General features: G+C 46.6%; 1 protein-coding gene across 4 annotated transcripts in view; it reads right to left on the reverse strand.

Moving 5' to 3' along the window:
* Nucleotides 1-26,041, reverse strand: part of LOC147613790 (DNA topoisomerase 1 beta-like) — a 70,276-nt gene that overhangs the window by 989 nt on the left and 43,246 nt on the right. For all 4 annotated transcript variants that reach the window (XR_015263271.1, XM_086781779.1, XM_086781781.1 and 1 more), the window contains exons 10-15: nt 9,043-9,133; nt 8,822-8,955; nt 8,614-8,679; nt 8,352-8,441; nt 7,776-7,879; nt 7,529-7,697 (exon numbers count right to left, since the gene is read on the reverse strand). Coding sequence is in view for 3 of the 4 variants with exons in the window: in XM_086781779.1 (XP_086637905.1) it covers nt 7,529-7,697; nt 7,776-7,879; nt 8,352-8,441; nt 8,614-8,679; nt 8,822-8,955; nt 9,043-9,133 (654 nt within the window). In the remaining variant the exon portion in view is untranslated. The remainder of the gene's footprint in view (nt 1-7,528; nt 7,698-7,775; nt 7,880-8,351; nt 8,442-8,613; nt 8,680-8,821; nt 8,956-9,042; nt 9,134-26,041) is intronic.

The following is a 26,041-nucleotide window of genomic DNA, read 5'->3' on the forward strand; positions in this document are numbered from 1 at the left end:
ATCGAAAGTCAACATAGAAAGATCAGAGATGATACATACGACGACGACCAGAATAGACTTTTTTGCCAAGAATAGATCTTCCTATTAGTCATGTTACATGCGCGGAAGCTTTGAGTCTTCTTTCAGCCCTAAACACCTTTCATGGGAACACATAGATGCAGCCATGTAGAAGGAATGGAGAGAAGAGAAAGAAAAACATAGAGTTTTCACCTAAATCTACAGTATATTAATAATACCAAAAGTATGTATGTATATACAAAAGCTGGTGGCCATGGGCACACCCAAAAAGGTTGCCTTGACTCAAAAGTCCTAGCCTATGATCAAATCCCCAAGCTAGGAATCAGATAAATGATACAAAAGCTTGGCATTTTTTATATAGGCTCTATGGATGCAAGTCGGCCAGAATTCCTGCTATCAGCCAGTAGCTTTTGTTCATAGCAATAAATGCCCGAATTTCACGTAAAATTCTGATAAATGTTGCTAACTGCTGTCCAGCCTCCTAAGCCCTCTTCTGTGCATTCCAAAGCCTGCTAATGCCCTAAAATAACCTGATAAAGACCAAATCAAAGGTCAGCCATGTCCATCGTGACATCCCCTCCAGCTAAACTTGATGACAAGCTTCCAAATCTTTGACCTTGGATGACTGTCATCATCCCTATCTCCTCATGTGTGACATGCAGCGGAAGTCTTCGTATTGGAGGATCCTGTCACACAAATGCTCACACCGTCTTCTGTATCCTGAGTTTCGCCAGTTTAGCAATCCACTTTAATACTTCAAACTTATAGAGAGATGAGAGAGAGAGAGATGAGAACTGTACACCGTATGGAGTCCCGAATTACCCACTGAAGGGCCCCCTATCCCGTTACCGAGATAGTACTTGCTATATTATCATTAAAGAGACTGACGGTGTGACTGACGATAAGCCAAACGCAAGACCTCTGAAGACCAAGTGTTGGGCTGAACTGTGCACTGCTGTAGAAGCACCAAAGATGTCCAATCTCGAGCCTATGCACTCTTCCCAATGGTATGAGGGAGGGATGTAAAGCTAAGGCTGAGAGAGGGGTTGTTTGGGACTGTTCTAGACTGTATGTGAATGCTGTAAATGAATGAGGATGCTGCGTTTTACCTTCACCAAGTGGCTGGAGCAAAACAATGAATGGATGAATGCTGAAAACTGTATGGATGCAGAAAACGCAAGATGGACTGAAGGCTGAATGCTGAATTGCTGCATTTTACTCATACTTGTTTCTCGTACCGGTACGAATGGGTTCGTACTGTACGGTTTGTACGGTATCGTATGGTACGATTTTTATTTATTTTTTTATTTTTATTTTTTCTCCCAAAAATTTTTTTTCCCTTGAAAAAAAAATTCCAAATGCTTTAAAAAAATATAGAAACCCTGCTTAACGAAGATCCCAAATGCTCGCAATACTTCGCAACTTTTGTGTCCACTCAGTATTCCATATGGGGTTGTTGAGAGACCTAAAAAAATCTAGCGAGGTAGACTGGTAGTGTACACTTGATTGGTAGGATGAGATAATCTTGCTACATCACTTGGAGATCCCTGGTATAGGTAGGCTAGACAGCTAGATTCTCAAGTTATGTACGAGGGAGAAGATTTGGACATGGCCATTTTGATCTAGAGAGGAATCCCTAAACCTATCACCCTAGATGCACTGCTCGTATTTGTGCAAGGACGGTCCCTTAGTCATAAACGCTACACTGGGAGACCTTTGGTATTGCATTACCCATCCAGGTTCTTTTTTGGAGACAATTGGGAGATCCAACTGGGAGAGACACATATCCATGTTCTGGTTCCTCAAGCACTATAGACTCCTCCCCTCCCAACCTTCCCTCACATTCAAGCTTGAAGCTCCATAGGTTGTAAGTGTAAAAAATAAAAACCGTATTTTATCGTACGATATCCGAAAATTTCATATCGTACCAAAAATTCCCGTACGGTATCGTATTGTACGGTATTGTATTTTCGTACCGTGACAACCATGGTTTTACTAATGCAGGATGGCTGAAAGCTCATGCGTTGAGGTGCCTACAACTATAGGAGGAAAACGCTGAGATGAGGAAGCTGAAAACTGCAATTGCTTGGCTCCTTGTGCTGAAGATGCTAAGCACTTGAATGCTACTTGGCTGAATATGAATGAATGATGGAATGATTATGCAAAGGCTCTATTTATATGATGTGCTAGTCGGCTGGCTACAGTGCTGGCCGACTGCACATGTCCAAATAAAATATCTAAATGATGTATAAAATGCTAAAAATGCTGGGAAAAATACCAGAAAATTCCTAGATAAATACTGGATGCTATCTGGGGTTCCTGCAATGGTCTAGATGCTATGCATGAATGATGTGCAATACGTAGGATGCTTTTTGATGCAAGCCCTAAGGTTTCTACTGATTGTATATGCATGAATGCGTCTCTTTAAGTGAGTTAAGGGACTTAGACTGACTGACTGACTTACTATGACTGAGAATGACCTACGTAGCTCGTGCTTGACTTATCCTGTAATGAGGACATACAATGGGGTCACGGCATACGACAAATATCATCCTACTGGGTTCTAATAATGTACAGATGTTGCACTACTGATGATGAGCCAGTTTGTCACCATGCACTACAGTGCAGAGTGCATGTGACATTCCCTCCTGCTTAGCTTGGCGACAGGTTCATGGCTTCCAAGTAGTCCGCCAACAACTGGGGGTACTCTTGAAAGAACTCCTCATCTAGTCATACGGCTTCGTGGGAACCTCGATCTCAGAATTTTGTATAGAACTGACGTATCCATCGACCCAAACCATGCTTCCAATGATGAAGAAGGATCTGCTCGGGCTCAATGACTTCTGCTTCGTCTACCACCTCTGGCTGTTGTTCATCTGAAACATCAAACACTTCTGGACCAACATATGGTTTTAGCCAAGAAACATGACAACGTTTGCCCACTTGTTTCAATCTTGGTTTCATGATACGCAGATAGACCCAATTCCCTTCCTTGAAGTGGACATCTCGTCTAGATTTATTCACCTGTCTGCTATATGCTTCTTGTGCTTTGGTCAAGCGGTCCTTGACTGACTCAATGATCTCAGAAAATGCTTCCGTGGTTTTATTAGCCTCTAAAGATGGAGACACCAATCTCGTCAAGAGAGAAGAGAAACGGCGACCAAAGGCTACTTCATATGGAGCCCGTCCAACACTGGATGAATGAGTGTCGTTCAAAATAGCTTGGACCAATGGAAGATAATGTTCCCATTTGGACTCTTGGTCATGACAATATGACTTGAGAACATCAAAGGCCACTTGGTTATAAATTTCTGTTTGGTCATCTGTCTGTGGATGGAATGCACTAGACAACTACAACTTAGTTCCGAAGTTTTCAAATAATGCCCTTCAGAAATGCAAGGTAAACTTGGAATCTCTATTTGATGTAATGGTGCTAGGCAAACCACAAACTGCGTACCAATGTTTGAGAAACAGACAGGCTACGTCCTCGGCTGTGGCCGTATGTTTGCATGGAATGAGCATGCAGAATTTACTAAAGCGATCCACAATGGTGAAACACTGAGTGTTACGGGATCCGGTGGATGCTAGTAGAAGCCCTACAAAGTCCATAGATATGTCGATGAAAGGTCCGTCTCAGGGATAGGCAAAGGTTGAAGTAAACCAGCCTTCTTTGTATGTGGAACCTTTACTTTTTGACAAATCTTACAGGCTTGAACATGTGAATAGACATCACGCCTCATCTTTGGCCAATAAAAGGACCGCTCTAATCTCTCGAGAGTACTGTTGATACCCCTATGTCCTCCAACTAGGGAGTCATGGGCATCATGGAGAAGAGCAGAACACTTTTCCCGAATGACACAGAGGCGGTTCTTGAAGAGCAACCAACCATTCTGTACTGAATAATGGCCTTGCTCAGAATTGAGGGCCAAACTGTACTGAGTACCAAACTCAGGGGAGTCGACATATTGGTCTTTCATGCTATCTAAGTCCTTCCCCGTGATTTCGAGAATGGTAGATTCTTGGACTGCCTGGATCCTAGCCTTTCGACTAAGAGCATCTGCGGGTTATGCTTACCAGGGATATATTCAATCATTCCTCCAAACTGTTGGAAGAGTTGACTCCACCTGGCCTGTCGATCACTCCACAGGGCACTTGGCATAGTTTGAAGCCACTTAAGTGCTTGGTGGTCTGTTTTTACTGTGAAAACCTGTCCATAAAGAAAAGGCTTCCAATGTTTGAGCGTTCTGATCGCACCCAAAAGCTCTTTGTCATATACCGAATAATTCTTTTCGGCGACATCCAACTTTCTACTATAGTATGCCATGGGTCTATTGTCCTGTTGGAGAACTGCATCTATGGCGACATTGCTTGCATCGGTAATGACCTCGAAAGGTTCATCCCAAGATGCTAACTTTAATACAGGCGCTTCTAAGACGGCTTTCTGGAGTGTCCGGAATGCATCAAGCGTCTTGCCTGTAATAACTGACACTTTTTGCTTGCGAGTCTTCACCCCCTTGAGCAAGTCGGTAAGAGGTGCTGCTGCAAGGTTGGAAAACTGATGGACATGGGTACTATAGGCCTGACAAAGACCTATGAATAAGCGGATTCCTTGGGTGGTCTTAGGAATGTCCCAATCTAAGATTTCCTGAACCTTAAATGGATCGAGTCTAATCCCATCAGAACCAATGATATAGCCCAAATACTGAACTTCTTTAACACCAAAGACAGACTTTTTGGCGTTTATATAGAGTTGATTATCTCGCAAAAGTTGCAAGACTTTCTCCACATCTTTCTCATGCTGCTCCGTAGTGGCTGAGAAGACTAGTATATCATCAAGGAATATGAAAACACACTTTCCAATGTGGACTGCGAAAATCCTAGACATCACCTTATTGAAGGTTGCGGGTGCATTTGTAAGTCCAAAAGGCATGACTACAAACTCGTAGTGACCACGCTCTATCCGGAAAGCTGTTTTGGGAATGTCAGCTTAAAAAATGCGGACCTGATGGTAACCACTCTTAAGGTCGATCTTAGTGAAAAATTTAGCACCGTCTAAACGCTCCAAAATGTACTCTATCCTTGGCATAGGAAACTTATTCTTGATGGTGAGTTTGTTTAATGCCCTGTAATCTACACAAAGGCGTGCAGACTTGTCCTTCTTTTGGACAAATAGGATAGGTGCAACAAATGGTGAGGAAGAAGGCCGAATGAATCCGACTCGGAGAAGCTCAAATAACTGCTTTTCTGACTCGCCCTCTAAAGTCTTGGAAAGACGATAGGGAAACGTGCTAGGAGAATCTGATCCAGGGTCCAAATCAATGTGATGGTCCTCAGGGTGAGAGGGAGGGAGACTGGGCGGGAGATCGTCCCTAAGCAGCATAATGTCCTGATGTCTGGACAAGAGGTTTGCTAACTAAGGGACTGAAGATGAAATGGATGCTACCAATGAGGTAGAGGCTGTTTGAGCACGAACATAAAGTAGTGCTACTTCTGCTCCCTTGTGGATAGCTCGTCTGGCCTGGAGATGCAAAATCAATGGGATGCCAAGAATGCTTTTATCCCCACGAATCATGACATGCTCAGGAAAACTTTTATAGATAGTAAAAGTGTCCTGCCCCCAATCGGGAATAGGCTATACTGACGGAACCACTGAATTCCTAAGATCATGTCACACCCCAACAGAGGCGAGACGATGAAATCTCGTTGAAATAAGGCCTTTTGAACTTCAAAGGCAAATTGTTGTGCCTTCTGGGAAATGTGGGTGCAAAGATCAGGTGTAAACCCGTCCACATCCAAATGATATGGGACTAATGTGCAGTTCATTTTGTTAGCCAATTGGGGAGAGATGGCATCTTCAGAACTGCCCATATCGAACAGGACTACAAACTGTCGGCCCTTGGCAGAGCCATAAGCTCGGATGAGGCTTTTCTGTGCAACATCGCTCTCTCCCTCCTGCTTAGCATCAAATACCACCGATGGCATAGGATGCATAGAAGGTAAAAGTTGAACCGCATTGGTGGTTGTTTTTGCATAAGCATCAGATGGTAGAAAACATGCCTCACTTGGAGACTCCTGTGAGGGATGTAATTTGGGCAAAATACATAGAAAACCATTCCCAAAGATGGATCACTAAGGGATGTTCAGAAATAATAGCTTATACACAGTGATGTATGTGGTCCAATGAGGACACCATCCATGGGGGGACATCTTTACTTTGTCACATTTATAGATGATTACTTCAGATTTGCTTGGGGAGTGATATGTGGCATAGGAGTGCATAACCCAGGAGTAGAACCCATCGGAGTACCCCCCATAGGTGTATTGTACATGATCGCATTATCACTATAGGGGGGATTTGTAGGAGTTATGCACTTAGGTAGTGACAAATGTGTTGATAAGTTGTTAGGGGGCTTGAAATAAGTGCTAGGGACATATTTAGTGTTAGTATTTTTATATGGTGTGGTGACCTTGGGAGTAAGTGTGACACATGGCACTATGAGGTTGGACCCCTCGTTATCTTTGTACAAAGGGTGTGTGCTTGCTTTCTTATCAAATAATGCAACTCATGGAAGTTTGAGTGCTTCACCCTCTGTACACTTAAGTAACTCGAGTATGCTTCATTGCTTGCCCTAAATTTAACCCTAAACCTAACCAACTTGAAGAAAAAGTGTTGAAAATTTTGTTTGAAACATTTCAAAGTTCCGTCTGCAGGAGAGGAGATTCAAGCTCACACTCTCAGCAGGACATAGTGAGTCATGAGGTGATGAACCATGCTTCACTCATGTTTTTTCACCGTTTGAAATAATTGTTTGCTCAGACGAGGACAAAGTCCCTAGTCTTATGTGTACGGCCATATTGAGGGTGGCTTCACAAAGAGCGACCACCCATAGGCGCCGCCAAAGAATGGCCTGAAAGCTGGCCGCTGAGGCTTGGCAACTGCCTTTCACATGCAGATATAGTTGGGCCAGCAGCACGCTGTAGGTCCAAGGAGTGCACAACTATCCAAGGCAACAGTTATGGTCTCTAATAATTCTCCGCAGTGCTCATTGGCTGCAACATGATGACTTTCACAATGTCCACCTAGGTAATGCCTCCCAGACAAGGCATGCCACCTAGGATGCCCTTGCAGGAATCACAAGCCCAGATGGAGCCTATCCACAAAAGGGAAGCCACATCATTTGTGGGCATGTGCAGGCACTCTTTGTGAAGCCAAATCATGTTGTGGGCATGGGCAGGCACTCTCTGTGAAGCCACATCATTTTGTAGGCATGGGCAGGTGCTCTTTGATGAATAGGCGCTGCCTTCTCCACCAAAGGGAAAGTACATCATTTTGTGGCCCTATGTTGAAAATTATGTTTGAACTTTTCACAAGGAACAAAGTGCTGGCATTGAAGTAATCACAATTGTTGCATGTCTGTTGACTACGCAAAGATGTTCAGCAGAAACTTGATTTGTTAAATGAAACATTACAGGCTTAACACATGAGCCTGCCCAATAAAATTGAATCAACCTTCTCAATAGGAACTTCATGGCGTTTGCACCATGCCACTGACACGCGAGGGTCCATGTAGTTGATTTTGGATGTGCCCAGGGCAACTGTTTTAAGGTCTTCCTTTATTGTCATGTCCAATTTCATTCTCTCCATCTTCTGCTTTGTTTGTGAGATCTTCTTCTCCAACCTGCATATATATGTGAACATTAATAGGGAATGAGACCCAAATCACAAGAGGACTTGAGAACAAGACTTCTCCACTTACACTTCAGGGTTTTGGTTCTTTTTGAGATTCCCATCCACGTCCTTTGCAGGAGGTTTTCCTTTCTTTGCCCTTTCCAGGTCTATCTGCAGCTCATCCAGTAGATCCTGATGCCATTGTAGAAAAACATGAAATCATTGATGGGAAAAACTTATATACAGAACCAGCACAAGGAAGTCTTGGCATTCCAGTCATAAACCTTCACGCAAACTTGCAAAGACCTTCATAAAGCACTGTGAGAAATACTATGCAATTTTTCCCTTGGTGGGAGGAGGTTATTGCTGTTAGTTACCACCCACAACCACATATAGCAGTCCCGTGAGAGAGGAGACAGAGGGTGGCCGGGGGGGGAAGGAGGTTATTGCTGTTGGTCTCAAGGGCTGTTTGTGAAACAGCCCATGAGACCAACAATGATACAATATGTGTGAGTACTATGGTGGGAGCTGCATAGGGCATCCCCCAAAATGGCCTAACTCCTGCCAGTCCATAGATGGATACAGACAGTCTTCCAATGGCCACTTAGGGCTGCCGGACTTGGTGGTATGGAGAGAGAGAGAGAGAGAGAGTGAGAGGACATACGCTCAGCTCTACCAATTTGCCTTCCAACTTTTCCATCTGAGCTCCATGGGACTTTGAAACAGACCTTTGATGGTTACACAAAATTGCAACCTGTATGAGAGTTCCAAAGAATTAACGTCTAATACCATCCTAAAACCAACTTGAGTTTCTGAAAATAAGAACAATGGACATACATTTGGCAAAAGAATCAACAGGCAACATTAGCAGCTACAACAAGCTCAAAAACGTCCTCCTAATAAAAAGGCAGTGAGAAGAAAGATACCTCCTTATTAGCCCTTTGATAAGCTGCAATTTTTTCCGGAATGAGGTGGCCATCCGTGTCTACAAGCTGCTTGCCAATAATTAAATATGTAAGTGTTCAATATTAACCAAAAAAGGTCCATAAATTTCACCCTATTTTTTCACAAAGAAGCACAAAGACTTTCTCTTCAATGCATATTGAAAAGGCAGTATTGGCAAACGACTTGCACCAGAGTATCCAATGTAATGGACGCATTGTAGGTACGAAAGACTTTCGCAGTTAGTTGTGGCATGATGTTCTTCAGATGTGCATTGAGCTTGTTGGTATCTAACCTGTCAAACAGATCCTGACCCTCCGTCTTATCTGCAAGAACATCTCATGATTGAGGAGAAGGAAACCATAGGTTTATGAACTGTACAATACTGCAATTATCAGCTCATGCATGCCCACCCTTTTTGAAATCTCCAATAGCTTTATATACTGGTTCGATCACTTCAACGGTGTTGAAATATCTGATCGAGTCTTTCCCTAGAAAATCAAACTGCATGATAGAAGTGTTTGCTTAAGCTTCTGGAAATTGATTAAAAATCAGTACGGCTTAAAAACTCTCTCTCTCTCTCTCTCTCTCTCTCTCTCTCTCTCTCCCGGATCAGTCGAGGACTGAGATCCAGGGTTTTGACATGGCGAGAGAGAGAGAGAGAGAGAGAGAAAGAAAGAAAGAAAGAAAGATATATTAACGTCCTGTCGAGGCCAAAGCTGACCTATAGGACAGATCAGAATACATCTTTGGTTACAATCCACTTCGGGGTATCGGTTAAAGAAAAGTGCATGTGGGATCAAAAAGAAAAGTGCATGTGCACAATAGAGAGAGAGAGAGAGAGAGAGAGAGAGAGAGAGAGAAGGTTGCACAATAGAGAGAGAGAGAGAGAGAGTTGCAATGTAGAGAGAGAATGAGCTATGGAGATTTGAGGTTTGGGGTGAAGAGGATGATGTTGGAGGGAAGAATAATGTGTAGGGATAGAAATCTGAGGTGAAAAAAGTAGTTTTTTGATATAATATGGTTTGGGTTAGGTTTTGAGAGGGAAAATGTACTTTTGAAATTTTGCACCATCAGGAGAGTCGCCCTATATACCACTATATGATGATATCATGAGGTTTGCCAGCATGGGAGACATATTATTATTGGGAGACTTTAATGCACGTACAGGCACAGAGCAGACAGAGTTGTATGATACTCAAGAGGCTATGTACCGGGAGATCACGGCAGAGGATGTAGGGTTGCAGAGATCAGCACAGGATGAGGGGGAGATTACAGATTATGGCAGGCATTTTCTCACACTAGGGAGTGCACATGGGTTGGTCAGATGCTCTCACACACTGGACCTCTAAAGGGGGAGCGAGCACAGTGGACTACTTGATGGGAGCTCCTTCATTGATACCTAATGTGCGGGGTTTCACGATTTCCTGTCGGCCCATTGGCATAGCAGCCGATCATGCATACCTGAGTTTCACACTAGTAAGTAGATCCCCGAGAGATGGGCCAGCCACTCATCTACCTAGATACCCAAGATATCAGTTTACAAGTGAGACAGTTGGGGTTTGGGGTTTACCGAGATGCAGTATCTAATGGCTTGTTTGCTTTAGACCCGCATAGCCCTCTGGACGAGATCACGAGAGGATTGGCAAGTGTACTACATGCATCCGCCTCATATGTGTTTCCCTGCACTATGATCCCTTCCACCCATCCCCACACCATTGCCCCACAGAGCAGTTGGTATGATGATGACTGTCGTGAGACACAAGCACAGCTACAGCGTGAGATTGCCATTGGGACTCACACGCATAGACAGGCCAGGATGATCTTTCGGCGCCTTGTGCGGAGGAAGAAACGAGCCTATCTACCTAAGCTAGAGGAGGAGATCTACCAACTCTTCCTAGGGAAGGACAGCAAGAGGGCATGGAAGATGTTTCAGGAGAGACAGCCTGGTACTCCGATTACTGCACCTGAGGCATGGCATACTTACGCTAGAGAGCTATATGATGCACCAGGACAGCCCCCCACCCCCCCTCCACTGGGAGCTAGACCGGCTAGCACCACCTTTTTTACTATGCGGATGGTGCTAGATGCGATAGACAGGTTACAGAATGGAAAGGCACAGGATCATGATGAGATAGTTGTAGAGCACTTCTCATATGCACGCGACACTTTGGCTCCGCTCATCGTACATGTGTTTAATCGGGCCATTTGTTGAGGGTTTCCCGGCAAGCTGGACAGAGCATATCATTGTACCACTCTTTAAGAGTGGGGACCCCATGGTACCAGGCAACTTCAGGACGATCATGATGGCTCTATATTGGAGTCGGAGCTGAGCCGCTGGGCAGAGAGGCATGGTCATCGAGCACATGGACAGGCCGGCTTCAAGAAAGGATTTACTACCTTAGATCACATACTGACACTTCGGGCACTTATTGAAGAGGGCAGGGCATAGAAGAGAAGGATATACTACTGCCTGCTTTGTGGACTTTCGCAAAGCCTTCGATACCGTACCACGTGCTAGGCTTATGCACAGATTGCATGACATTGAGGTACCCAAGGATATGCAGTGGGGGATATACACTTTGTATGAGTCTGTGACAAGCACACTCCGAGCTCCAGGCGGACTATCCAATATGGTGACCAACAGGATAGGGGTGAAGCAGGGATGCCCGCTATAGCCCACTCTCTTTGGACTGTACATTGATGCAGTCTCTGATTATGCACACAGATTGGGAGGCCCAAGGGCATGCCTGGCAGGGGTGTTGATACCCATCATGTTATATGCTGATGATATTGTTCTAATCTCAAACTCTCCGGAGGGATTACAGAGACACCTCGATGCATTACAGCCTTTCTGTGCGCATATAGATCTGACAGTGAACCTTGGGAAAACCAAGATTATGGTGTTTAACACCACATAGGCATGGCTGACGAGATCAGAGCCTTAGTTCACTTTTCGAGGGGAGCCGGTTGAGTACGTCGGGTCATATGTCTACTTGGGAGTCACTTTCACAGGACCGCGTTTCTCCTTGAAGGAGGCAGCAGCAGCTAGATTAGCTCGAGGGCATGCAGCCTTGGGGGCACTTGAGAGGCAGTGTGCACACATACAGTTTCACGAGCCACGCACCAAATTGTGGCTATTTGATACGCTTGTCACACTGACCCTCCTGTACGGAGCTCCAATTTGGGAGCCCAACATACATCACAGATCTCAGAGAGGGACGGATGAGGGATGGAGGCAAATGGAGAGACCACTGATTATGATGCTTGCCCGCATGATTCGCAGCAAATCATCAGTACCACATGAGACTGTCCGGGCTGAGCTAGGTGCCGCACCAATAGTGACCGAGGCCCTATTCTAGGCAGTTACCTTTTTACAACGGCTATGGGAGCTCCCTCAGCAGAGGTACTCCCGATTGGCATTGACCTCATCCATACAGTTGGCAGAGGATGGAGATACTCATTAATGGTACGCTCAAATGAGATCATGGTTTGACTTACATGGTTTGTTGATAGAGGCACTACCACCCTTTCAGTACAGTCTAGATTGTCCATTTTTGGATCTCACCCACTTAGAGCAAAACCCCACTTAGAGCAAAACCGCGTGATCCGGATGGATATCATCAGAGTGGACACAGAGAGGACATGGACTAGCCCCCTTGAGCCCTTAGGCACGAAAATGGCTCATTACAAGAGCCATTTTCTACACCTCTCACCAGATGATTTTTTCACCCGCCCGGTGTACATGGATGTACACCTATCACATTGGATACGTTGTGCCATTGGACAGATCCGGACCTCATCACACCAGTTGCGGATTGAGACAGGGCGATATGTGCATCAAATCTAGGATGACCACATTTGTCAGTTATGCTACCAGGAGGCAGACACAGAGGAGCACTACATTTGCCGATGTACAGTCTATTATGAGATCCGAGGGAGATATCACTGCCTCTTCCGAGAGGGTTTTGGGCCGTTACGCAGGGTCATGGAGTTTGAGGATCAGAGATGCCTGGGATTGTTCCTACTTGAGCTCAGGAGACACAAAGAGACCCTCTTGGCAGACAGGAGACCGAGCCATGATGTACCTAGATAGAGGATCCTGACAGATTTCTTCGGCACCAACACCAGCAACCCAGCCCACACACCTCCTGATACCTCCTCCATTGGGCCATTAGGGCACCGACCACGCTCCCAAGGATTCACCACTGATAGAGCAGTCATCTTATGTCGTGCTCGTCGGCCACGCCCACCAGGATCCCGACCACGGCATCCTCACCATCGCCAAATCAAAGCCATTATTGCTCGGCATCGGAGGCGCCTACCTCGCTTGTACGACCTCTCCATTCTAGACAGCCCGATGGTGGAGATACTTGATCTAAGGAGAGGGCAACACTTCAACTGATCTGCATACATGGATCTACTTGATATACATTTTCCAGTATTTTCTACTCAGTATCAGGTCGGAGTCTTACTTCAGATGTACTCTCAGTTTTGGTCTCAAGAGGCTATGTACCGGGAGATCACGGCAGAGGATGTAGGGTTGCAGAGATCAGCACAGGATGAGGGGGAGATTACAGATTATGGCAGGCATTTTCTCACACTCGGGAGTGCACATGGGTTGGTCATACACAATGGCTTATTGAGATGGCAAGGATCAGATGCTCTCACACACTGGAACTCTAAAGGGGGAGCGAGCACAGTGGACTACTTAATGGGATCTCCTTCATTGATACCTAATGTACGGGGTTTCACGATTTCCACTAGGCCCATTGGCATAGCAGCCGATCATGCATACCTGAGTTTCACACTAGTAGGTAGATCCCCGAGAGATGGGCCAGCCACACATCTACCTAGAGGGCATGGAAGATGTTTCAGGAGAGATAGCCTGGTACTCCGATTACTGCACCTGAGGCATGGCATACTTATGCTAGAGAGCTATATGATGCACCAGGACAGCCCCCCACCCCACCTCCACTGGGAGCTAGACCGGCTAGCAGCACCTTTTTTACTATGCGGATGGTGCTAGATGCGATAGACAAGTTACAGAATGGAAAGGCACAGGATCATGATGGACTAGTTGGAGAGCACTTCTCATATGCACGAGACACTTTGGCTCCGCTCATCGTACATGTGTTTAATCGTGCCATTTGTGAGGGTTTCCCGACAAGCTAGACAGAGCATATCATTGTACCACTCTTTAAGAGTGGGGACCCCATGGTACCAGGCAACTACAGGACGATCATGATTGGTCATTACTTGGCCAAATTATATGGCTCTATATTGGAGTCGGAGCTCAGCCGATGGGCAAAAAGGCATGCTCATTGAGCACATGGACAGGCTGGCTTCAAGAGAGGATTTACTACCTTGGATCACATACTGACACTTCGGGCACTTATTGAAGAGGGCAGGGCACAGAAGAGAAGGATATATTGCTGCTTTGTGGACTTCCGCAAAGCCTTCGATACCGTACCACGTGCCAAGCTTATGCACAGATTGCATGACATTGAGGTACCCGAGGATATGCAGTGGGGGATATATGCTTTGTATGAGTCTGTGACAGGCAGAGTCCGAGCTCCAAGCAGACTATCTGATAGGGTGACCAGCACAATAGGGGTGAAGCAGGGATGCCCGCTATCGCCCACCCTCTTTGGATTGTACATTGATGCAGTCTCTGATTATGTAGATAGATTGGGAGGCCCAAGGGCATGCCTGGCAGGGGTGTTGATACCCATCATGTTATATGCTGATGATATTGTTCTAATCTCAGACTCTCCAGAGGGACTACAGAGACACCTGGAATCATTACAGGCTTTCTGTGCGGATAGAGATCTCACAGTGAACCTTGGGAAAACCAAGGTTATGGTGTTTAACACCACACAGGCATGGGTGAGGAGATCAAAGCCTCACTTCACTTTCCGAGGGGAGTCGGTAGAGTACGTCAGGTCATATGTCTACTTGGGAGTTACTTTCACAGGACCGCGTTTCTCCCTGAAGGAGTCGCAGCAGCTAGATTAGCTCAAGGGCATGCAGCCTTGGGGACACTTGAGAGGTAGTGTGCACACATACAGTTTCAAGAGCCACGCACCAAATTGTGGCTATTTGATACGCTTGTAGAACTGACACTCCTGTACGGAGCTCCAATTTGGGAGCCCAGTATACATCACAGATCTCAAAGAGGGGCAGATGAGGGATGGAGGCAAATGGAGAAACCACTGATTATGATGATTGCCCGTATGATTCGGAGCAAATCATCAGTACCACATGAGATTGTTCGGGCTGAGCTGGGTGCCCCACCAGTAGTAACCGAGGCCCTATTCCAGGCAGTTACCTTTTTACAGCGGCTATGGGAGCTCCCTCAGCAGAGGTACTCCCGTTTGGCATTGACCTCATCCATACAGTTGGCAAAGTATGGAGATACTCATTGCTGGTACGCTCAGATGAGATCATGGTTTGACCTACATGATTTGCGGATAGAGGCACTACCACCCTTTCAGTACAGTCTGGATTGTCCATTTTTGGATCTCACCCGCTCAGAGAAAAACCACGTGATCAGGATGGATATCATCAGAGTGGACACAGAGAGGACATGGACTAGCCCCCTTGAGTCCTTGGGCACGAAAATGACTCATTACAAGAGCAATTTTCTACACCTCTCACCGGATGATTTTATCACCCACCCGGCGTTCATGGATGTACACCTATCACATCGGATACGTTGTGCCATTGGACAAATCCGGAACTCATCACACCAGCTGCGGATTGAGACACAGCGATATGTGCATCAGATCGTGGATGACCGCATTTGTCAGCTATGCTACCAGGAGGTAGAGACAGAGGAACACTACATTTGCCGATGTACAGTCTATTATGAGATCCGAGGGAGATATCACTGCCTCTTCCGAGAGGGTTTTGGGCCATTACGCAGGGTCATGGAGTTTGAGGATCAGAGATGCCTCGGATTGTTTCTACTTGAGCTCAGGGGACACAGAGAGACCCTCTTGGCAGACAGGAGGCCAAGCCATGATGTACCTAGACAGAGGACCCTCGCAGATTTCTTCGGCACCAGCACCAGCAACCCAGCCCACACACCTCCTGATACCTCCTCCATTGGGCCATCAGGGCACCGACCACGCTCCCAGGGAGTCACCACTGATAGAGCAGTTATCTTATGTCGTGCTCGTCGGCCACGCCCACCAGGATCCCGACCACGGCATCCTCACCATTGCCAGATCAAAGCCATTATTGCTCGGCATCAGAGGCGCCTACCTCGCTTCTACGACCTCTCCATTCTAGACAGCCCCATGGCGGAGATACTTGATCTAAGGAGAGGGTAACACTTCAACTCATCAGCATACATGGATCTACTTTATATACATTTTCCAGTATTTTCTACTCAGTATCATCTCGAAGTCTTGCAGTTCTGTTCTTATAACTGTAGGACAATCAGTTTATTGTACTTTTTAGTCTTGTTCTCTTTGATGAGACACCAACTTCAGATGTACTCTCAGTTTTGGTCTCATAGGTCACTATGGCCTCTTAGAGACGTTAATATATCATTTCATTTCTCTCTCTCTCTCTCTCTCTCTCTCTCATCATAGAGAAGGCCAGAGCATGACACCGACGGGTTTACTGTTGCTTTGTGGATTTCCGCAAAGCATTTGATACAGTGCCTCGAGCCAAAATACTGCAGAGACTCCAAGATTTGGGGGTACCATCAGACATAATTTGCCGGATCATCATGGCATTATATGAGTCGGTCATAGGGTGGGTGAGATGCCCAGGAGGATTATCAGAGGAGATCTCCAGTACCATTGGCGTGAGGCAAGGCTGCCCACTGTCTCCCACTTTCTTTGGCCTCTGCATCGACGAGATTTCGGCCTTCATTGATAGAGGAGGGGAGGAGCGTATCACTAGCAGGTATCCTTGTTTCCATACTACTTTTTTATGCTGATCAGTGATGACATTGTGTGTATCGCAGATTCTCCAGAGGCATCTTGACACGTTACAGGACTGTGTACAGCGGGATCTCACAGTAAACCTTGGGAAAACCAAGGTTATGGTCTTCAACACATCCCCTCTTTTCACATCCGACTGAGTTTCACCTAGATGGGCAGCCCAGTGGAGATTGCATACTCATATGTGTACTTGGGAGTCACTTTTACAGGACCGGTCTTCTCGATGAGCCATGCTACAGAGGCTAGACTGATACGAGGGTATGTTTCTCTTGCTCTCATGGAGAGACAGTGCTTCCAGGCCCACTTCCAGGAGCCGAGGACCAAGATGTGGCTATTTGACACCTTGGTCACTTTGGCATTTATGTATGGAGCACCCTTCTGGGCACCTGATCTTACCGCGGCCTCGGCTAAATGGCCGAGGATAGAAGAGGCCTGCCGCCTCAGGTCATGATGCTCTCCGTATGATACGCAGCAAACCTTCAGTCCCACATGATATTATCCTGGCAGAGTTCGCTGCAGCACCCATGGTAGTAGAGGCACTCTTCCAGACAGTCACATACATTCACAGGATCAGTGCCATGCCCCCCTGGAGACTCCCGGCTCGCCCTACAGTCCTCCTTGCACCTGGTTCATGAGGCAGGGACTCAGGATGGATCGCCTCCCCCCACTCCAATATGACTTGGACTCCCCATTCATCGGGCTCTCTCGGGATGACAGGAACCGGGTGATCAGATATGATTTATTGGGACTATGGCATATACATACAGGATACCTAGATCACAACACATGAGCCACTCTCACACAAACGGCAGTACTACATGTGTCATGGATACTTTCATGAGGCTTACAGTGGTTTCATACTGAGGGCCAGATATCTTGACATATACATGTCACATGCCATGAGGATTGCAGTGGGCCAGTTGGCAGGTGTCATCGCACCACTTGAGGATAGAGCCATGAAGATACCTTGTGAGGAGAGGATATGCACTATGTGCCAACAGGAGGTCCAGTCAGAGGAGCACTTCATATGCAGATGCACCATATATTATGAGATTTGAGGGAGGTTCCACTGTCTCTTCAGAGAGGGGTTTGGACCCTTATCAAGGATCATGGATTACCCAGATCAGTGGTGCCTGGGCCTCTTCCTACTAGAGCTTCACCGCCACAGAGACGCACTGATTAGGGAGTCGAGACCCCATGGGAGACACCCACCCTGGCCCCAGGCGACCATCACCCACTTCTTTCGACTATGAGAGGATGCCCCACCAGCTATGGATGACATACACAGCCTCATCGAGCCACACATTCTTGAGTGACCCCCCGCCAAACCTCACTTTGGCATGACACTAGACTGGGGCACTGCACTACAGTGAGCCCGATGCCCCAGACTCCCTGGACCTCGCCAGCAACACAGACATCATCCCCAACTTGAGGAGATCTTGGAGAGGCACAAAGCCACCTTCCCACGCCCGGCGGATCTGCAGAGCCTTCTACAGGCTAACCCCATGCTTGATATCCTTGACGGCCCCCTCCCCCTACCGGGGAGTTAGCTCCATAGGTTGTATGATGATGGTCCCACTTTGTATCATTTCGCTGGGATTTGACATTTTCAGCTCATAGCTCTCGTCTTTGTTTTCTTTTGTACCATGATGAGATTACATGGACACTATTGTGTCACTTTTGGTCTGTGATATGCAGCGGAAGTCTTTGTATTGGTTGATCCTGTCACACAAATGCTCACACCGTCTTCTGTATCCTGAGTTTCGTGAGTTTAGCAATCCATTTCATTACTTCAAACTTTAAAGAGATGAGAGAGAGATAGATGAGAACTGTACACCAGATTGGGTCCCGAATTACCCACTGAAGGGCCCCCTATCCCAATAACGAGATAGTATTTGCTTTATTACTTTAGAGAGAATGACTGTGGACTGTAGATAAGCCAAACGCAAGATCTCGGAGGATCGGAGAGCGGCTGATTTGTACACTGCTGTAGAAACACCTCAATGACTTGATCTCGAGCCTATGCACTCTTCCCAAGGGCATGAGGAAGGGCTGCACACCTGAGGCTCAAAGAAGAAGAAGGTGGACTGTTCTACACACTGTTAGAATGCTGAAAACACATATGAATGATGTGTTACCTTCACCGGATGACTGTTGAATGTGTGGATGATGCATAGAAGGCTGGACACTGATGCAAACAACAGATTCAGGGCTGGAAACTGCTGTAGACTGAATCTTCAGGGCTGGAAACTGCTGTGGACAGAAACGCTGAAGTGTAGGGGTGCTGAGGAACTGAAACGCAGACCTGTAGGGCTGCTGAACTGCAAAACGCAGGTGTTCTGAAGCTGCTGGACAGAAACGCTGAGGTCCTGAGGCTGCTGGACAGAAACGCATGCATGTACTGCTGATTTGGAGACTGTAGAGGACTGAATCAGGGCTGCTTTGGTGCTGAAAACAGGCTGATTGGAGGCTGATAGCAGGCGCCTAGGGCTGACTGAAGCTAGGGTTTCTCAAGGGGCTGGAGAAGCAAGCTTATGGGCTCTAGGGCTGGATTAGTCTTGGGCTGAAGGCAAGAATGCTCCTAGGGCTGAGGAGGAGAGCTCTTAGCACAATGAAGACTGAATGAGAAAAGAGGCTCTAGGCAAGCCTATTTATACTAACTGGAGGTTGGTCATTTAATAAAGTTAATATTTATAAATGCCCAATAATGCAAATAATGATAAATAAATACTAATAAATATGGAAAAAATACCAGATAAATCCCAGTAAATTCCCTAAGGCTTTGGGGATGTTCTAAATGATGCACAGGCATTTTTTAGCCAAGAAACATGGAAAACATCATGCATTGTCCAACTGGCAGGCAACTTTAACTTCATTGAGACATCACTTATCTTCTTAACGATTGGAAAAGGGCCAAAACTACGGAATGAAAGCTTGGGACAACGTTTGCCCACTTGTTTCAATCTCTGCTTCATGATACGCAAATAGACCCAATCCCCTTCCTTGAAGTGGACATCTCGTCTAGATTTATTTGCCTGTCTGCTATATGCTTCCTAAGCTTTGGTCAAGCGGTCCTTGACTGACTCAATGATCTCGGAAAATGCTTCTGTGGTTTTATTAGCCTCTAAAGATGGAGACACCATTCTCATCAAAAGAGAAGAAAAACGGCGACCAAAGGCTGCTTCATATGGAGTCCGTCTGACACTGGATGAATGAGTGTCGTTCAAGATAGCTTGGACCAACGGAAGATAGTGCTCCCAATTGGACTGCTGGTCATGACAATATGACTTGAGGACATCAAAGGCCAACTGATTATAAATTTCTGTCTGGCCATCTGTCTGGGGATGGAATGCACTAGACAACTGCAACTTAGTTCCAAAGTTTTCAAATAATGCCCTCCAGAAATGCGAGGTAAACTTGGAATCTCTGTCTGATGTTATGGTGCTAGGCAAACCACAAATTGGATACCAATGCTTGAGAAACAGACGGGCTACGTCCTCGGCTGTGGCCGTATGCTTGCATGGGATGAGCATGCAGAACTTACTAAAGCGATCCACAATGGTAAAACACTGAGTGTTACGGGATCCAATGGATGCTGGTAGAGGCCCTACAAAGTCCATAGATATGTCGATAAAAGGTCCATCGGGGATAGGCAAAGGTTGAAGTAAACCTGCCTTCTTTGTATGGGGAACCTTGACTTTTTGACAAATCTTACAGGCTTGTACATGTGCATAGACATCACGCCTCATCTTTGGCCAATAAAAGGACCGTTCTAATTTCTCGAGGGTACTGTTGATACCCCTATGTCCTCCAACTAAGGAGTCATGGGCATCGTGGAGAAGAGCGGAACGCTTTTCCCGAGTAACACAGAGACGGTTCTTGTAGAACAACCAACCGTTCTGTACTGAATAGTGGCCAGGCTCAGAAGTGAGGGCCAAACTATACTGAGTACCAAACTCAGGGGAGTCGACATATTGGTCTTTCATACTATCCAAGTCCTTCCCCGTGATTTCGAGAATGGTAGCTTCTTGGACTGCCTGGATGCTGGACTTTCGACTGAGAGCATCAGCGACTGGGTTATGCTTACCAGGGATGTATTCAATCATACCTCCAAACTGTTGGAAGATTTGACTCCACCTGGCCTGTCGATCACTCCACTGGGCACTTGGCATAGTCTGAAGCCAATTAAGTGCTTGGTGGTCTGTTTTCACTGTGAAGGCCTGTCCATAAAGAAAAGGCTTCCAATGTTTGAGCGCTGTGATCACACCCAAAAGCTCTTTGTCATATACCGAATAATTCTTTTCGGCGACATCCAACTTTCTGCTGTAATATGCCACAGGTCTATTGTCTTGCTGGAGGACTGCACCTATGGCTACATTGCTGGCATCGGTGATGACCTCGAAAGGTTCGTCCCATGATGCTAACTTTAATACAGGTGCTTCTGAGGCAGCTTTCTGGCTGAGAAGACTAGTATGTCATCAAGGAATATGAAAACACACTTTCCAATGTGGACTGCGAAAATCCTAGACATCATCTTATTGAACGTTGCGGGTGCATTTGTAAGCCCAAAAGGCATGACTACGAACTCGTAGTGACCACGCTCTGTCCTGAAAGCTGTTTTTGGAATGTCAGCTTCAAAAATGCGGACCTGATGGTAACCACTCTTGAGGTCGATCTTAGTGAAAAACTTAGCACTGTCTAAACGCTCCAAAATGTACTCTATCCTGGGCATAGGAAACTTATTCTTGATAGTGAGTTTGTTTAATGCCCTGTAGTCTACACAAAGGCGTGCAGACTTGTCCTTCTTTTGGACAAATAGGATAGGTGCAGCAAATGGGGAGGAAGAAGGCCGAATGAATCCGGCTCGGAGAAGCTCAGATAACTGCTTTTCCAACTCGCCCTCTAAAGTCTTGGAAAGACGATAGGGAAACCTGCTAGGAGGATTTTATCCAGGGACCAAATCAATGTGATGGTCCTCAAGGCGAGAGGGTGGGAGACTGGGTGGGAGATCGTCCCTAAGCATAATGTCCTGGTGTCTGGATAGGAGGTCTGCTAACTGAGGGACTGAAGATGTAATGGATGCTACTACTGAGGGAGGGTCTGCTTGAGCACGAACATAAAGGAGTGCTCCTTCTGCTCCCTTGCGGATAGCTCGTCTGGGGCCTGGAGATGGGAAATCAATGGGATGCCAAGAATGCTTCTATCCCCTCGAATCATGACAGGCTCAGGAAAACCTTTACAAATAGTAAAAGTGTCCTGCCCCCAATTGGGAATAGGCTCATACTGACGGAACCACTGAATTCCTAAGATCATGTCACACCCTAACAGAGGGGAGACGATGAAATCTCGTTGAAATGAGGCCTTCTGAACTTCAAAGGCAAACTGCTGTGCCTTCTGGGAAATGTGGGTGCGAAGACCAGGTGTAAACCCGTCCACATCCAGATGATATGGGACTAAACTGCAGTTCAATTTATTAGCCAACTGGGGAGATATGGCGTCTTCAGAACTGCCCATATCGAAAAGGACTACAAACTGTCGGCCCTGGGCAGAGCCATAAGCTCGGATGAGGCTCTTCTGAGCAGCATCGCTCTCACCCTCCTGCTTAGCATCAAATACCACTGATGGCATAGGATGCATGGAAGGTAAAAGTTGAACTACATTTGAGGTAGTAGGCGGGGCTGGAGGAGCTGGGGAGGCTGTGGCAACTGTGGCAGAAGGAGCTTTGGCAACTTGTGCCGCTTGCCATTTGTGGCAATCCTTCTTACCATGCCCTATAATATGACAGAAAAAACATCTATTTTCTGACTGGTACTTCTTTTGCTCCTCTGGAGGAAGATAACCTCCAGTAATGCTTGCTTTAGCCTTTTCATCAGCGGTTTTCTTAGGTTCTTTATCCTTCTTACCCCCTGAACTGGAGCTATTACTGTTGTCCTTCTTAGCATCTTTAGAAGATGCGTTACCTTTCCCTGTCTGTGCAGCTGATTGCTGCTGCTGGGGTTTGGTACTGGACTGAGATGTCTGCTTGGGCTTGCCCCCGTTGAGCTTCATTTCTTCATTCTGAGCGAGAGTCAGAGCCCGGTCATATGTACTTGGTTCAAAGTTACGAACTGTGAACCGAATGTTGGAGTCCAATCCACGAATGAATTGCTCCATCTTGGCCTGCTCAGATAACCCTAACTGCTGTGCTAAAGTAATAACCTTACCGGAAAACTGAAGCACTGGGGAACCGTTCTGTCTGAGTCCAATAGAACTCGTCTTTCAGACCGGTCATGTACTGGGGCGGGAGAAATCTGGTCTTCAGGTCATGGACAAAGATGTCCCAGTCAAAGGCTGTGACACCTGTGGCCTGGTCTGTATGAATACTAGACCAATGCTGCCACCAAGTGACTGCCTCACCAGTGAGATGGGGAGCCGCTAAGTGGACTTTATCTTGTGGGTCTGTGATCCTAGCTAATGGAAAATGAGCATTAAACTGATGAACAAATTGATTAACTGAAGAATGATCACACTTACCATCATACTTGCTGAAATTCGGTTGACTGCGAATGATGGTGGTTGCTGCTGCGGGATGCTGGCTGGTGACACCTATGACTGGGGAGACTGAGGAGAGCTGCTGATACCTCAGGTGTATGGCCTCCTTTTCCCGTTGGTGTTCGAGTAACATACGTTCTCGATCAAGCTCACGTTGGTGTTCTCGAGCGGCGAGTTCAGCCTGACACCGGTCTTCGTCGATCCTGCGTTGGGCTTCCTCATAGTCCCGTCTTTCTTCTTTTTCTCTTCTCCTTCGGGCCTCGTCCTCTCTCCTTTGTTGTTCCATCTGAAAGAAGAGGGAGATGTAGTCGGGTGCTGTTGGAGGTGTAGAAGGGCGTGCTGCTGCTGCCTCCAAGAGTTGGAGACGCTCCATGAGTAGCTGGTTCTGAGCTCTAAGAAGAGCTATGGTGTCTGCTGTAGGCGGAAGAACAAGGTCTCCTTCGGGGGAGACGTCTTCCGGCTGATGAGTACTCTCTCCTGTAGACATGATGCTGAAGTCGGTGGTCGTGCCGGAACGCAATCTAACCATCCGAGGATGCCCCCACGCTAGGATACGGTGTGTGGGGACTATCTGAATCTGATACCACTGTGATATGCAGCGGAAGTCTTTGTATTGGTTGATCCTGTCACACAAATGCTCACACCGTCTTCTATATCCTGAGTTTCGTGAGTTTAGCAATCCATTTCATTACTTCAAACTTTAAAGAGATGAGAGAGAGATAGATGAGAACTGTACAACAGATTGGGTCCCGAATTACCCACTGAAGGGTCCCCTATCCCGATAACGAGATAGTATTTGCTTTATTACTTTAGAGAGAATGACTGTGGACTGTAGATAAGCCAAACGCAAGATCTCGGAGGATCGGAGAGCGGCTGATCTGTACACTGCTGTAGAAACACCTCAATGACTTGATCTCGAGCCTATGCACTCTTCCCAAGGGCATGAGGAAGGGCTGCACACCTGAGGCTCAAAGAAGAAGAAGGTGGACTGTTCTACACACTGTTAGAATGCTGAAAACACATATGAATGCTGTGTTACCTTCACCAGATGACTGCTGAATGTGTGGATGATGCATAGAAGGCTGGACACTGATGCAAACAACAGATTCAGGGCTGGAAACTGCTGTAGACTTATCTGGTATTTTTTCCATATTTATTAGTATTTATTTATCATTATTTGCATTATTGGGCATTTATAAATATTAACTTTATTAAATGACCAACCTCCAGTTAGTATAAATAGGCTTGCCTAGAGCCTCTTTTCTCATTCAGTCTTCATTGTGCTAAGAGCTCTCCTCCTCAGCCCTAGGAGCATTCTTGCCTTCAGCCCAAGACTAATCCAGCCCTAGAGCCCATAAGCTTGCTTCTCCAGCCCCTTGAGAAACCCTAGCCTCAGTCAGCCCTAGGCGCCTGCTATCAGCCTCCAATCAGCCTGTTTTCAGCACCAAAGCAGCCCTGATTCAGTCCTCTACAGTCTCCAAATCAGCAGTACATGCATGCGTTTCTGTCCAGCAGCCTCAGGACCTCAGCGTTTCTGTCCAGCAGCTTCAGAACACCTGCGTTTTGCAGTTCAGCAGCCCTATAGGTCTGCGTTTCAGTTCCTCAGTACCCCTACACTTCAGCGTTTCTGTCCACAGCAGTTTCCAGCCCTGAAGATTCAATCCCAGTAAATTCCCTAAGGCTTTGGGGATGTTCTAAATGATGCACAGGCATATGTATGCATATTATGCAAGATGCAGAGTGCTTTCTGATGCAAACCCTAAGGCTTCTACTGACTCTACATGCATGAATGATTCTCTCCAAGTGGGTTAAGGGACTTGACTGACTGACTGACCCACTAAGGCTGAGGAATGACCTACGTAGCTCGTGCCTGCTGACTTATCCTGGACTGAGGATGTACTATGGGGTCACGGCGTACGACAAATATCATCCTATTGGGTTCTAAAACTGTACAACTGATGCACTTCTGATGATGAGCCATCTTGTCACCATGCACTGAGTGCAGAGTGCATGTGACATGGTCTCATAGACCCATTGGGTCTTTTGAGGAGTTTAATATAACTCTCTCTTGTGCAGAGGAAGAAACGAGCCTACCTGGTTAAGCTAGAGGAGGAGATCTACCAACTCTTCCTGGGGAAGGACAGCAAGAGGGCATGGAAGATGTTTCAGGAGAGACAGCCTGGTACTTCGAGTACTGCACCTGAGGCATGGCATGCTTATGCTAGAGAGCTATATGATGCACCAGGACAGCCCCCCACCCCACCTCCACTGGGAGCTAGACCGGCTAGTAGCACCTTTTTTACTATGCGGATGGTGCTAGATGCGATAGACAGGTTACAGAATGGAAAGGCACAGGATCATGACGGGCTAGTTGGAGAGCACTTCTCATATGCGCGCGACACTTTGGCTCCGCTCATCGTACATGTGTTTAATCGTGCCATTTGTGAGGGTTTCCCGGCAAGCTAGACAAAGCATATCATTGTACCATTCTTTAAGAATGGGGACCCCATGGTACCAGGCAACTACAGGACAATCATGATTGGTCATTACTTGGCCAAACTATATGGCTCTATATTGGAGTCGGAGCTGAGCCGTTGGGCAGAGGCATGGTCATCGAGCACATGGACAGGCCGGCTTCAGGAGAGGATTTACTACCTTGGATCACATACTGACATTTCGGGCACTTATTGAAGAGGGCAGGGCATAGAAGAGAAGGATATACTACTACTTTGTGGACTTACGCAAAGCCTTCGATACCGTACCACGTGCCACGCTTATGCACAGATTGCATGACATTGAGGTACCCGAGGATATGCAGTGGGGGATACATGCTTTGTATGAGTCTATGACAAGCAGAGTCCGAGGTCCAGGCGGACTATCCGATATAATGACCAGCACGATAGGGGTGAAGCAGGGATGCCCA

This window comes from Cibotium barometz, chromosome 43, assembly GCF_041138505.1.
Source record: "Cibotium barometz isolate CiBa-2024 chromosome 43, ASM4113850v1, whole genome shotgun sequence".
NCBI lineage: Eukaryota > Viridiplantae > Streptophyta > Polypodiopsida > Cyatheales > Cibotiaceae > Cibotium > Cibotium barometz.